Source organism: Rhipicephalus sanguineus, chromosome 8, assembly GCF_013339695.2.
Source record: "Rhipicephalus sanguineus isolate Rsan-2018 chromosome 8, BIME_Rsan_1.4, whole genome shotgun sequence".
NCBI lineage: Eukaryota > Metazoa > Arthropoda > Arachnida > Ixodida > Ixodidae > Rhipicephalus > Rhipicephalus sanguineus.
The window spans coordinates 91,744,646-91,760,250 of NC_051183.1; the positions used below are offsets into that span (position 1 = coordinate 91,744,646).

At 45.2% G+C, this 15,605-nt stretch overlaps 1 protein-coding gene across 4 annotated transcripts in view; it reads left to right on the top strand.

Annotated features, from left to right (window-relative positions):
- Nucleotides 1-4,609, top strand: part of LOC119402206 (neprilysin-2) — a 44,157-nt gene extending 39,548 nt beyond the window's left edge. For 2 of the 4 annotated variants that reach the window (XM_037669334.2, XM_037669332.2), the window contains exon 22: nt 2,943-4,607. In XM_037669334.2, coding sequence (XP_037525262.1) covers nt 2,943-3,057 — 115 coding nt within the window. In that variant the 3' untranslated portion in view covers nt 3,058-4,607. Of the gene's footprint in view, nt 1-2,942 lie in introns of all 4 variants that reach the window. The other 2 variants (XM_037669335.2, XM_037669337.2) reach the window with 2 other exon arrangements.
- Nucleotides 4,610-15,605: the final 10,996 nt, after the last annotated feature.

Consider the following 15,605-nt stretch of genomic DNA (forward strand, 5'->3'; position numbering starts at 1 on the left):
TATTTACTGCCAGTTAAATTCAACACTGTTTTTCCAGCCGTCCTATGCATATAGGGCACTGGGCATTATGAATGCTATGTGCGGGTGTGGTAAGCCTTGAAACATTTCACGTGCACATCGACATTGCACTTCTTCCTCTCCATGACGCCTTTCATACAAAACACGCATTTGCCCAGAGAAAGCGGTCGGCACGTTGTAGCGTGAAAAGCAAGCAATGTCTAGGCTTGCACACGTTGAGAATGAGACCTCCTTGATGGTCTATAGGTGGCAGTAGTCATCAGCTAAAGAAATAGCGATGTCAGAGTGCATCAAAGAAGCGTCCTATATGTAGGACACTGGGTATATATGGGATACTCCATCTCAGACGTTCCCTTCAGCACTGTGAACGCTACAGGGCTCAGCCAGTAGGAAGGGCGATTAGCCCCTCCACATGTACTCATCCGCGTCACGTCTTCTGCTCAGCGTCTCCCTGGCGTCTGCTTGCACGCGTACCTCGAGTAAAGCGAACGGACGACTGCGCTAAAAAAAAAAAACGGCTGTACACATCACAGCTGGTGCCCTGCCCTTCGAATGTATCAAGTCGTCAACGTGCGCTGTGTGACCCGTGAGTTATAAACTGACGCTTGTATTTGCTTTAGAATAATGTGCTGACGCTTCGACAGCAATGTATTCGTTGCTATATTGCGCTAATTCCAAGAGCCATTATAAAATTTTCGGCGCGTTAGGCTTAGGAGGCGTGGCCTAACAAACAGCCGATCTCGCAAATACCAAAAAAATATACCTGATGCTTTGTCCTCAGCGTGACATGGCACAAAGCGACGGCTCATGTGACCATTTATTTGTTGCTGCCAGCGCAGTGCGCGAATAGCAAGCACAAGTCCGAATTGAAGCGGGCCGTCGTGTATGCATGTTGATTTGTAACCACAGTTACCGGTGGTTACTGATAAGCAATTAAAGGCACACGAGATAAATGGGAAGAAGAATAAACATATCATGTATTGATTGGGCGTAACAGTTGTCAAACAAGGCCAAATGTCTCAAGCGTGCCAATTGTAAGGCAATCGTAAATGGAACTATGTTTTGCTGCGCAAGCGTGTGGCTTGCTTACACCCCGTAGCCTTGGCAGTGCTGAGCGGTAGTTGTGAGATGGAGTGCAGGTATACCTCATGAACGGATGAGTAGTCCGCGACGTAAGCATATACCAAGCTCGTACTCTAAGCTAGCGTTTTAGACGAATTTGAGCACTTTACTTACAGCTTTTTGATTACGCATTTGGTACAGTATGTTCCCACACCACATTTATGAACAAAGGCGCCTGCAATATTAGAAGCTATCGCCAACAGTATGTATTTATTTACCGAATCTGTCTTCGTGAATAGGACAGCGTGAGTGTGATTGCCGTTCAGCAAAGAAAATTTGTATATTAACAGCTGAGCTGTTTAAGCCGACCGTTAGTCCTTGCAGAGCGAACGGCAAACTATCATCACTCCTCAAATGACATACAGTTGTCGTAGTCTTCATCTTCTACTTCGCTCCCAGAAAAGGTGCGCCAATTTGTCCGGCGTGAGATGCGATAACTCTGACGGGCGAGAGAACGAGTACGCAGAGAGAAAAATATAGAAAGAAAGAGAAAGAGAACCATAGGGAGAATGAATGTGCAGAGAGACAGAAAAGGATAGAAAAACAGAAAAAGAAATACATTCAGAGAGAAATATACACAATCAAACGGAGAAGAGTTAGAAAGAATAGATATTAAGAGAAAAAGAGAAATCAATACACGGAGAGAGAGGGAGAGACATAGAAAGAAACAGGAAGCGAGAAATAGAAAGAGAGAGAGCGATATGGAAGAAAGAGAAATAAAGATTGAAAGAGCAAGAAAGAGTAGTACGTGGATAGAGAGAGAAAGACAGAAATAGACATAAACAGAGACAGAAAAGAGCTAAAAATACAGAGATAAAAAAGAACGAAAGAAAGAAATAAAAGAAAAAAAAATAAACAAGGTAGGTCGCCCAGCTCCGCAATTCAATCAGGCTTTGCACCAACAGTGTGAAGTTGCCTTGAGTTTTTTTTTTTTTTTTTCTTAGCGTAAGTATTAAAGCGTGGGCTCCAGTGTTCTTACCGCGCGCGAAGACTGCGGTGTTCATTTGAGGTATATTCACCTTTGCCGCCGTGGACATTAGTACTTACATGTATTCTTTGATCGGCCATGTATTATTTGATCGGCTTGCCATTTTCACATTTTATGGCGTTGTAGTAGGAATATTGGAGGAATCACGGTAAGGTAGCGTTCCCATTGTTTTTTATTCCATTGTATTTCTTTGGCAGCGCGAGCATGCACAAGAAGTACCGCGACGCTCATGGCCTATGAATTAATGCAGCCAGGATACCAGAGCACAATTTAATACTTCACAAAAATATTTGGGAATTCGGAAGCAAGTAGCTTTATACTGTGAGTGAAATAGAAAGCATCAGAGCATTGTTGGCCTTTATATTTCTAGATAAAGCAGTACGGGAGTGGAGATGTGTCTAGGTGTGTGCTTTTTTACCACGAGCAGTTACATCATAGCAAATGTGCGCTTGGTTGTATTCATGCTTTCATGGCGAGGTTATTGTTGATGCACCAAATAGCCGGAGGAAACAGCACCCTAAGAGCTAGTAGGCGTCTCACAATCCTTTACACAAAAATTGTCGTCAACCGCATCGCATCTGTTGCAGCAAGATGATATACGAGGGCACATTGAAAAAAAAGGAGCTGCCACATTTGTTTGCTTAAATTCACACTAGCGCTCCTCAGCCCCTTGTGTGCTGGCTCAAGTCATCCTTGCAATATATTAAAAACTGCTCATAAACCCCTTCGCCGAAGTAACTTGCAAGAATCAATATGCTAATTGTAAGCCTGCAGACTTTATTTAATGCACAACGTTTCGCTTTCTTTTTTTCAGACTAAACGGCGCCGTGAAAGGATACTACGGCTTCCAGGAGGCTTATAAATGTAATGCAACTGCCGACGCGTGCAAACTCTTGCCAGTAAACTCCGGCAGCTCGAAGAAAGGATAGCTTTATTTGATATACTACATGTAACTGGAGAATTCATTGTGCATGACACAGCCATCCCTGTCTCTACCGCAACTTCTAGTAATACCACAACTACTACACACCATACGCACGAAGTAGGAAGGACATAATTGTATATACTAATTTAATAAAATGCTCAGTGCCAGAGCTCACGCCGGCTGTTGCAGCTACAGCTTGTGTTTCTGTATAACGTATAAGAAGTAAGAGTAATTCTCGTCGAGAAGGTTATCAAAATTTGAATGCCCTGATCTTTTTGGTTGAGAGAGACAGACAGAGAGAATAAACGTATCGCTTTTAGACAGACCAAGTAAACGTCTATAGCTCCGGAGAGGCGTCCGTATTCCAGGATGCTATGAGCACCGACTACGTCCTAGGCCATAGCGCATTGACAATGTTTTGACAAAAGATCTGGAAGGAATGGTAATGAAGATTTTTGCTGTGTGGATGATTATTTGATTGTGTTAAAAAAGGAGAATTTCACACACCACCTGATCGATATTGTGAAATGCTTCAAAGACAAAGGACAAGGCATGACTTTTACGTGTGAAGGTCCTGTGGAAGGGGTTATTCAGTTTCTGGATCTGTCTCTGATGTTTAATGAGGACCACGCTTGCTGGGAGTTTTCCCCCAGGTCCAGGAAGCCCTCGCTCTGCTATTCCTCCAGTCATTTAAAATTGTAAAATCTGGCATCGCTGCTAACACCATTTTTTCTGCCTTAACAAAGTCTTGTGTTCACAAAATGTCCTCCACCCTTCTATCTCAAGTTCAACGTCTGGAGCATGCAGCCTTCCCCCTGATGCCATTGTTTGCGCATCATTAAAAGTTTTGAATAAAGTAAAAAAAGTTCAAGCACAACGTCGCATTGCAAAATCGGGAAAGGGCAAGAGGCTGGCGGTGATTCCGTATATTCGTGGTATTTCTCACCGTAAAAAAAAAACTGCCAACAAGTTGAACGTTGATGTTCACTTTTTCGCCAAAAATAAGCTCAACAGCTTGTGTGCCAGAATACATAAGTTGTCCACGAGTGTGAATATGTCGTCTAGGGGAACGTGCGCAGTCAAGCACCGCATACCGTTTGTCCCTTGCAAAAACAATCTTGTTTATTCTATTCCGTTTTTATGCGGTAAGGTTTATGTGGGGCAAACGGGGTGCTGCCTCAACATTCGCCTGCATGAGCACCATAGCTCTTTAAAGAGTGCGCCGTTCTTCCATTTGTCTGCCCACTGTGCCGCATGTGGTTGCACCCCAGAATTCTGCTGCACGACCAGCATTTTTAGACACACGGATTCTCGCATAAGAGAGATAGCTGAAGTCTTCGCTATCTGCAAAAACGGTGACACGTGTGTCAGCGCACCGTCGATTTCGTTACGTGATCGCGAGTTGACGTACTTGGAAAAGACATAATGATGCCACAAGTGTAGTCCTTTGTCATGTGCATAGGTTCCGTGCGCATTTTCTTTGTTCCGTCTTCTTATCTCTTTCTATGTTTCGCTTGAATAAAGCATTCAGTTGTCAGTTGAGCGCTTGTGTTGCCAAGTCTTTCTGTGTCCTACGTCTTTTGCGCTCTTTCAATATGAAGTTCTTCATCAAGCTCTGAACTTGGTGGCAATACAAATATACTCGATGGTTATTGGTTGTATGGTGCATAAGTCTGGAGGATTTTAGCACCATCCAGGCTAGAACCGCTTGAAAGTATCGCAATATCGCAGAAATTGTAGTCACCGCTCTGTGCGCCTTTCTTTCAACCCTCACTGTAAATTTAATCTTGAAGTGTTGCTTCGTGGCAGTGCGCATTGATAATTTCGTTCGACAGCGCTCATGAGTACAAGGAAAGCGTCAGGAAATGACAGCGCGTGCGATGGCGTTTCCTTCGCCTTCTACTCGAACTACCGTGATACCGGCCTTTGCAGCTTAAAAAGTTAGCTATTGCGTAGCTAACGTTCAAGGCGAGGTTTTGATTTCATGACACAGCGGCCGCAGTAGATCGATGCGCAATGCGGGAACACTCATATATTCACACCCGCCATGGTGTCTGAAATGGTTAAGATGCTCGACGGCTCACCTGAACGTTGCGGGAACGAATTCAGGCCGTGGCGGTCGCATTTGCAAGCGAAGCGAGAATGCTAGAGGACGGTGTATTTAGATTTATGTGCACGTTAAAGAGACCCTGGTTGCCCATATTTCTGGAACCCTCCACTACGGCGTCCCTCATAATGAAACCATGGATTTAGGACGTAAAACCAGAGCACTAACCTATATATTACCAATCTATTCTGATTTCGTACACGATAAAGAACCGCATATGGTGATAGCAACCATTTCCCTACCGCGTGCAGCAGTGTCGCTGGCACTCCTTACACTGGTTTATATGCGTAAATCATTGCCTCCGTCGGTCTGAAACACCGACAAGCTAATGTTGATCATCCATGTTCTCATACGTTTGCGACGTCGGCCGTCTATTTCAAAATGGATATGTCGCGTTATTGTTCTGCAAATCTCGCTTATGTTGCAGGTGAGCAGCTAAATTGCACGGAGAAATAAGAACTGACGTTGAAGAGCGCTTCTGCGCGCGCCGGCCACTTCCTAACGAAAGAACAGGGCCGATAATTTAGATTTGGATGTAGATATAGATTCTAAAAGCGGCGGCGCAAAGCGTCGGCGTAGGGAGCCCACTTTTGTAAGCTCCTAATTACCCTGCGTTCGCGAACGCCACTACCGGTGCTTAGTACACGTGGACAATATGTGCTCTCGCCGTCATCTTCTACGATCACGCATGATGAACCTAGGACTGCTCCTGATCGTCGACAGGGTTGACCACGCAGCGTTGAAGCAGAGAAGCGGAAGCCAAAGAAGGGACTTAAGGCGTGCAAGTGGTTCACCATAACATATGGCAGAGCGCATCAAAAATAAGGATGAAACGGACGCATAAGGATAGACGTAGATGCTAGCGCCGTATGTTCAGTGCTAAGGTCTATGCCTATTTTTGATTGATTTAAGCCTACCAATTTTGGCACATACCCACTCTTGGGGATTGGCCAAGAAAGATTATTGTAGCCTATGGATGATAATTACATCCCTATTACTAAAGTAGAAAAAAAACGCAAAGATAAAGAGCAATCAAATTACAAAAGTTATTATAGCTTTGTGTGTCTGCTTCGTCCTTCTTTTTTGATGAGCGCTGCAATAGGCTAACAATGAATAGGCATGTGAAACAGGTGCGCCAGAAGCTGCCCGGGAATTCTGGGTGGCGTATTTGAACGCTCGTTTCGTGATTATCGGTCCTATTTCCCACCCTTATGCTTAACCTATTGGCTTGGAATGATAAATTCCATAACCGTTCACTGGGCTAAAAAAATAATATCCACTGAGAAGAACAACGATACAAAGATGGATTTCCATTTCGTCGTTTGAGGGATATGCACAAGGGTCTGGTTGACTCTTTTCTTGGAGCTCCATTTGCATCGTCTACATGCGCACTTCATGTTTGACGTTCATGACCAAGCGATCTTCAGTCGGAGCTTGAATTTTATTTGTTTGAGAACATTACTTCTCCCACCGCCGATCCTACCAGTGATTTTAAATAATTACTTTCTCGGGGACTCGAGTATTTCTCTTCATTGGAATTGGTAAGAATTGTGTTTCCGGTGCGAATTTTGGTGCGCAAGTTCACTTCCCTGAACTGTCGCGTTATCATGTTAGAAAAACCCATTCACGGAAATACGCATTTTTTATTATGTAGGTTTCCGCGGCTTGCAATTAAGGATGCGGGGCTAAATAGTGTCTTGTTTAACTCGAGGAAATGTGGTATTGACGTAATAAGCGTCTCAAAATCCTGATATGCAGCTCTGCGTACTCGTCGGGCGACGGAAGCGTCTAATGTGAATTGGCCCTAATGTCCGTCTTGTTTTTGAATGTATTACTGAGCGTGCTTATTGGAATGTTGTAAGTAGCGACGAGGTAAGACAACTTTCTCTTAAATTTAACCTTATCGAATATCGCCAACTTTGCGGTGAATAGCAGGTTCTTCTGTTTTACAGCATCCATCGCGTTAACAAGCGACCGCAGAAGAGAACACCGGAACCTACCGAAGAAATGGCGACGCAACGACGAGGAGTCGTAGAGGCGCGAAGCACGGTATGGCAAGCGGTAGCTTCCACTCTATCCGCGCAGCGCCCTTTTATCACACCGCTCGGTCTTCCAAATGTATGCGGGCAAGTCCTCTTCCATGAGGAAAATACAGTTTTTTTATGGTAAGCCCACTTTTTGGAGTGTGTGCCGCTTCTTGATGTTCGATATATCGATTGTACCGGCTGCTTCTGTTCCATGTAGCCGTAGATGTTCCTATGCATTGAGGTTGACGTACTGTGGCCATAGCAAATAGTTCTATATAGAGAATTAGTAGATTTACCTGAGTTCAATATAGTAAGCTTCACTGCATAGCTCGTACCCTCGGATGCCTTCGTCGTCTCGACAGAACGGTCGACATGAAACTATTGGTCTAATTACATACGAATTGATGGCAACGCAGTAAACGGAACGTTTCACATCATCTTTCTAATTACCGGCTGTCACAAACGTCGTCCATAACCTTCCCATTTATTTTTATCCATTATTCGCTTAAATTACTTTTTCCAAGTACAATGTACTACGGCACCCTAGCGAAAAAGTCTCCGTTTTTTATGACTTGAACGAACGTAAACAAAATGAATCGCGCATAAAATATGCACCCTTGTGGAGGCTGCGCGATAAGAGATAGTTCGCATATTGTCATGCAGATTGGCTCCATGGACGGTACGTCTTCGATTTTGTTTGGACCAACGTAACCTGCGGTCGCTAACTACGAGTCCCAATTGGAGAGAATCCGAATACACAGTTCGCTTTCTTACTATACAAATGCACTGGGGACACCTAGTAGCTTTTAGGGACGAAGCTCCTTAGGGTGTGGGTCTGTCCCTCCTCTGTAGTATGAGCAGTAGAAGTAGTAGGTAGCCAACTCTAGTTCTTTGAGTGTTCACTAGATGGCGCTGTCGTAGCCACCTCTAGTTCTCAGAAAGATCCCTAGATGGCGCGGAGGCGCTAGCTGCGTTGTAGATGCGTGCTCTAGACCAAGGAGGTTTAAAAAAAATTCTGGAGTGGAAGCTCTCGCAACGCCTTGCCAGCAAAAGTGAAGCCAGCTTTTGCCCACCAAAGAGCTCGGAAACATGCTCTTTTCTGGTGGTGCCCACTCAGAGATCAAATGGCTTTGATCTGTTAGTGTAAATACTACGTTAATTATGAAATAAAAGATCGTTGTTGCCGACAAAAGTAACCCGTCCAGAGGAGTATTGGCGATTGATCTACAATAAAATTTGCTATGACTTTGAGGCTTATTTGCGAAAACTAGTAACGCAACGACACACTTGGAGCAGTATCTGACCCCTAAAAGTTGCCATATTAAACTCGGCTAGCGTGCGAGGAAAGCGCTGGCTTTCGGTCGCCAAACGTCGATGGTTCATCCTGCCCCTACTAAGATGGCGGGCGCCGCCGCCATCTTGTGGTGGGTACGGCTTCACTCTTGCGCAATAGTCGCCACTCCAGCAATTTTTTGTTTAACCTCCTTGCTCTAGACCCCCCCCCCCCCCAATCTCTCGCCTGGCGAGGCAGCGTCTGCTAGCGAGTTTCTTGATTGAAAAAACCGACTGCTCGCGCTGAACAACCGTTCGCTGTCTACCCCATATATACAGGCACTGGATTTTGACCTCCAAGGCAGTGCGTGTGTGCGATTTCTCCTGTGCGTGATTAAACAATAAAAATTCACCGCGGACATGTAAACTTAAGGTGAGCTGCACGTCGCCATGACTCTCATCCACACTTTAGTATAAACGAGCCCGATCTCACGTCGTTGATGATGTACTGGGCAGAATTCACGGAAGATTCACATATGGCACGTGTCATTGGTTGAAAGCAATCGTTCGATTTAGCGCGACGACGTACGCTAGGGGGACCGTTGTAATGAAGGGACCACGTAAACCAACAGTACAATAAAAGCTTCATGTTGAATATATGCACGGTGTTTCTCACTTGTTTACTTGATCATATACTGGGGAATTACTCGGAGTATTCACGGTTAACCGATAATTTTCTCCGGAGCTTCGCTCCACTCATCATCATTCACCCCGTGGAAGTGCTGTGAATTTGTAACGACGATAGTCTTTCTTGGGATACCTAAACGGAGAAATTTTAGTCTGTCTGTCTGCTTGTCGGCACGTCACTCGATTTAGCAAGTCGGCCAAAATTGAACCACTTGCCCAAGGGCCAGCCTTCTTGAACAGCTGACTAGGTTCATACTTGTGTACATCGTCGATCAAAAAGCAAACATCACGCATATCTGAGGCGCAACATCACTAGGTAAATATTAAGTGGTGTGCTCCTTTAATAGAAAATGCATACATACGTAATTCTAAAGACCCTAGTTTCTTAAGCTGCGCTGAAACTTGCCTTCCTCTGTGCCCTCTGCACGAGCTCATTGTTGTGTTTCGGTTTCGGCTCTGTATTACACTGTACGAATGCCATGGGGCGCCGCTCTGGCATTCCTATTTTACCCAGGCGACGTATAAATAAAAGAGTGTGTGGAGAGAACTCGGTGAGTGCGGACGTTTCTTCTGCTTCAGCGCTTCGCGCCAAACCGCGTGTTCGGGCTGGCTGGCGTCCCCGCCGGTCGCGTTGTTCATCGCCGGTCTTCGCCTGCTGCTGCGCCGGGACTACCAGCCCGCAACACAACACTCATGTTTCCCGACGTATTGACCAACGTTTCTAGAATCAGGGCATCGACGAAGCCTATATAAACATAATGGAAGACATTTACAGCGCATCCACAGCCACTATAGTCCTTCATAAAGAAAGCGACAGAATCCCAATAAAGAAGGGCGTACGACAGGGAGACACGATCTCTCCAATGCTATTCACCGCGTGTTTACAGGAGGTTTTCAGGGCCCTAGATTGGGAAGAATTAGGGATAAGAGTTAATGGAGAGTATCTCAGTAACCTGCGATTCGCTGATGACATTGCATTGATGAGTAACGCGGGAGACGAATTACAGCTCATGATTACTGAACTGGATACGGAAAGTAGAAGAGTCGGTCTGAAAATTAATATGCATAAAACTAAAGTAATGTGGAACAATCTTGGCAGAGAACAGCGCTTTGCGATAGGTGGCGAGACGCTGGAAGTTGTAAAGGAGTACGTCTACTTAGGACAGGTAGTAACCGCGGAGCCGAACCATGAGAGTGAAATAACTAGAAGAATAAGGATGGGATGGGGCTCATTCGGCAAGCACTACCAAATCATGAATGGTAGTCTACCACTATCTCTCAAGAGGAAGGTATATAACAGCTGCATCTTACCTGGAGACTTACAAAGAGGGTTCAACTTAAATTGAGGACGACGCAGCGAGCGATGGAAAGGAAAATGATAGGTGTAACCTTAAGAGACAGGAAGAGAGCAGAGTGGGTCAGGGAACAAACGGGGGTTAAGGATATCATAGTTGAAATTAAGAAGAAGAAATGGATATGGGCCGGCCACGTAGCACGTCGGCAGGATAACCGGTGGTCATTAAGGGTAACTGACTGGATTCCAAGAGATGGCAAACGCGTGAGGGGGAGACAAAAAATTAGGTGGGTAGATGAGATTAAGAAGTTTGCAGGCATAACGTGGCAGCAGAAAGCACAGGACCGAGTTGATTGGCGGAACATGGGAGAGGCCTTTTCCCTGCAGTGGGCGTAGACAGGCTGATGATGATGATGATGATCTAGAACTACTTCAGTTTGAAAACTCGGCTCTGTTGCGCGGCTCCGCCGCAAGCGGAGGCGGCGAGTGGCGCTGTAGTCGCGTCAGGCTTCATCGAAGTGCGCCGACCGCTGCTACGGCTATACCGTATCGGTGCGCCAGATCAGATGGGTCACTGCGTTGTATGGACGAACAGATTTCGAATTTTGTAATACGCAGCAAAAGAGATTACACGTGTTACGCGTCCGCACTGCCGACGTGTTTTATGCCGGGCTGCACATGACAAACTTGTAAATAAATGACCGCAACACTTTTGGGCTGAGCATGATCAGGCGGTATAAATGGCTGTCAGACAAATCGCAAGTTAATGAACGAATGTGTTGTAGAAGTGTTGCTTGCTGGGCCAGTTCTCCATACTAAACTTGAGAAAACCCGCGAAAACAGACGCAAACATTAAGTTAGGGCAATTATGATGTCTTATCTAGTTTTCTTTGCACTCTTACGAGGAAGAACTCCGCCCGTGACTGTACTTTGCTGAGAGCTTGGTGCATGTGTGGCTGTTTTGGTTGTTTCAGGCCAGTATGGTTTTCAAGTATACGTCAGTTGCAAGTTCAGCGTGGTGTTGTGATTCCTTCCTTCGTGTGTGCGTCTTTTTCGCTGGTTTTCTCAAGTATCATTAATGAGCGATTCACGAATACCAGGATCGAAATGCCTCGTTTTTCCTGAAAATCTTCAGAGGTTTATGTGTAATTATTGTAAATACTGAAGTAACCCACAAACATTTCAATTAAAGACATGATTTATGCGCATTTTTGACATGTACTATCGTACTCTGTAAATGTACATGTACCACTTATCACTTTCATTATTTGATCTTAATGATAGTTTTCAGCTAATTTCGATGCACCGATTTGGGAAAGCTGATTTATTGACAGCAGGGGCTTGGCGAGAAGTTTAGTTCCCGGGGGGTAGGGTGCACACATACCGAACGCCCACATATGTCTGCGCGCCGCTGATTACAGTGAAGGTATATGTGCGTATTAATTGCAGGAAATGTTTATTGATGGGTTTATGGGATTTAACGCCCCGAAGCTACTCAGGCTATATGAGAGACGCCGTAGTGGAGGGCTCCGGATAATTTAATTCAACAACCTGGGGGTTCCTTAGCGGGCACCGGAATAGCACAGTACACGGACACCTAGCATTTCGCCTCTATCGAAATGCGAAGGCCGCGACCAGGATCGAACCTGCGTCCTTCGGGTCAGCAGCCGAACAGCTTCAACCACCAGGAGCATAGCCAGAAATTTTTTTGGGGAGGAGGGAGGTGAGCTGGTGTTCAATCATACTTTATGTATTTAAAGATTCTGAACGCCTCCCCCCCACCCCCCCCCCCCGGCTACGCCAGTATTAACCACTGTTATCTCGGTGACACCACTGAAGCGAAGGGTTAGTTCGATCTCAGCTAGTGGCGCCAGGTCTAAACGTAGTTCATATCGAGCGCGACTGGCACCTTTCCGCAACTTACACGTGTGATTCAGTTATGACCGACAGATTTGGTCCTGGTCACGCTTTATCGCGATCAAATTTATTTGTGTGACACATCAATAACTTTCTGTATCACGAGCTTGCGAAGCTGAAATTCTACAAGCGCGCCCTACAATTACGGTGGCTACTACATTGCTTCATATTGATATGAATAACGACAGCGAAATAATGTACAGCGGCCTTTTGCTGTATTGTTGCCGTTTCTTGGGCACTACGCATCAAAATCCTAGTTGCAATAAAACCTGAAATTGGGCAAGGCGAAGGCTGTCAGAGAAAAGACAGTACGAAAGGATACCCTCGCGAGCCTCCGACAAAATTATGCAATGGCCTATTTGTTTCTGGATACCTGCGAGTACATTTACAGGCTCCTCTGGTAGCCAGGCAAAAAAGGTTTGTGAAATCAACTGTACTGGTATTTCAATATTGCACTTAGCCATTGAGCAACGCTAATGTCTGTAGCAATGAACATGACAAGAGCAGCAGCGACGACCGTGCTCACGTTGCCTGCTGTCATTCGCGTAACGCACAACACGTGCAGACCCGGCCTCAAATATCGTTGCTGACAACTGTCATCCAGGCAATGTTTGGAGTAAAGCTGCCAGCTATGGCTCCCGCTCCCGCTTGCGGAGCGGGAGCCATAGCTGGCAGCTTTTGTCCAAACATTGCCTGGATGACAGTCGCAGTTGGTGGACTTTATGGTAAGGTGCACACAAACGCTTATTTTTGAAAGAAAACAATTTTTTCCGGTACCTTTGCCGAGTAATATTTGAAATAAGATAGAAAAATATTATTTCATTGTCACTTACATCAGTATATAAAAACTGTCAAAAGTTCCTGACAAAAAAAATTGCCGTGTATCTGCGTGCTTGGCTGCAAATTTCGTCGAAAGACGATAGTCTTCTGCCGGCAGTTTCAGCGCAGCCTAAAAGGCTGTAGCATTTTCAGCGCAGCCTTAACAACACTAGGGTCTTTGGAATTATGTATGTATTTTCTAGTAAAGGGAACACACCACCTAATACTTACGTATTGATGTTGCGCCACAGATATGGGCATTATTTGCTTTTTGATCGATCATGTTTACAAGTATGAACGCAGCTACCAGTTCAAGATGGCTGGGCGTTCAGCAAGTGCTTAAAGTTTGGCCGGGTGGCTGAAATTGAATCGTGGGACAGGCATACAGAGAAACAGACCAAAATATTTGCGTTTAAGTTCCCCAAGAAAGACTATCGTCTTTAAAAAAAGCATGAATTACACACATGACAAATGCACCAACGCATTTATAGTCGCCGAGTATTTAGGGGATATGAGACCTTTGGTGCTGCTCATATTGTCCAAATACACTCCAGTAAGTCCTGGAAATTCCTTTCAGTTTTCAGAAAATATGTTAAAAAGAATTCGTGTAAAGGTCTCAGCGGCTATCATTTACCAAGCTATATAACGGGTGTCCCAGCTATCTCTAGCCAAGGCTTAAATAATACAAAAATTCGGCAGATCCCACGTACCGTGGGAGTCGATGTTATGCGAAGCACGCGGCGGGTAGGTGACTGTGGCGTAACTTTTTTTACTGAGCGACACGTTACAAAATGACGCTGAAGATTTGTATAAATTTTATACGCACACTTATATATGTTGAAGAGCCGCATATGTGTTATATAACCAGTTGTTTACGGTTGGCTAACGCTGCCAATGGCAACGTGGGTATTACCCACACCAGAAGCGGTAAGCTGATATGTAGTGCTTATACGTGTCCCGAGAACGCACGCACGTTTCACGAACCCGTGTGCATGTGTGCAAGAAGTTCTTGATAGTTCTTGAACAAGGGCATCATCACCGTGATCAGTGAGCACCAGCAGCTGGTCATGACTTGTTATAGGATCCGGTCGTGGTCGTGGTGACGAGGAGTCCATCTGTAGTGAAATATGTGGTATAGTAGAGCTGTTGGAATTCGTGGATGCCTTGGTCATTTCGTGGACAAATTTTCTGTCGACAGAGCCGGCGACATGCCGGAACCTGAATCCACCCCTCGCGTTGGTGACGTATAGGCCGTCAAGGCTGGTAGACCTGGATAGTGCTGCGTAGACCAACATTAGTGGATGGTTTTTGTCGTATTTGTATACTACCTGGGCGTATGTGGCCTACGTAGCCTAGTCTACAAAGCCGCTGTCAATCAATCTGGCATCATCCTCGGTCAGCATGAGGCCATCGCCCAGCCTCGTAAGAAATGAAGAGGACACTGCGTCGTTCTGGCGGACTAAGCGCACTTTACGGTGTGGTGATGTGGATATCATATGTAACTTTCGTTAATGTATTCCTCCGGGGTGGAGCAATGCTTCAATATAGCTTACTGAATCATAGGAATACAAACGTAATGTTTATTATACTGCTATAAAAGTGGAGCCAACACTGGAACTACAGACGTTAATCTGATATGACGCCTGTATCGTAGGAGTAGACATCGTAGGAGTATCATGTAGTGTTTATTACTTTTTTGTAAAATTAGATAGCCAGCACCACAACCACAATTCACGTTGCACCGCTATTACGCCTGCGTAGGCTGTTTTTCCAAACCAATTTATAGACCTGGCGTGGCTCAGTGGTAGAATACCCGATTGCCACGCAGAATGCTTGGGATCGATTTCTGCTGGGATCCTAGTTTTCATTCTTTCCATTCGTTGAGTCAACGCTGCCGATGTTGGTTTTCCTTAACGCTCTTGCGTTTAGGTTAACATTGTCTGTTCTCGCCATTCCTGGGTAGATATAAACTTTCAATCACCTGTGGCGCATACCCGTACACCGAGGCCCGTGGTAAACGGGTATGTGCCACACGTGTCTAGTGGAAAGGGTTTGACGACGTACGTGACAAGATTTTAACGCTGTTCATGTCATGACCGGGCAGTCATATTCGTCAAATCCTCTTACCCTCCCATGCAAATTTTGGTGTACACCAAGTTAAAGAGGCGATCATGAGAGCACCCAGACGTAGGCGGCTAGATAGATAGACAGATAGATAGATAGATAGATAGATACGTAGACAGAAACGCCCAAAGTGCCACAGGTTCGCTAAGAAATGCTTCACATTTAATAATAAAGGCAAGCGAGTGGTGTCAGCTGCAAATTGGTCACAGCCATCTTGCGCACTGCATACTTTTTTTTGTTTTGTAATAATTATTTTTTGTTCATTAGGATTACTCTACTTAATTCCTAAATATTGCCTTTAGGCA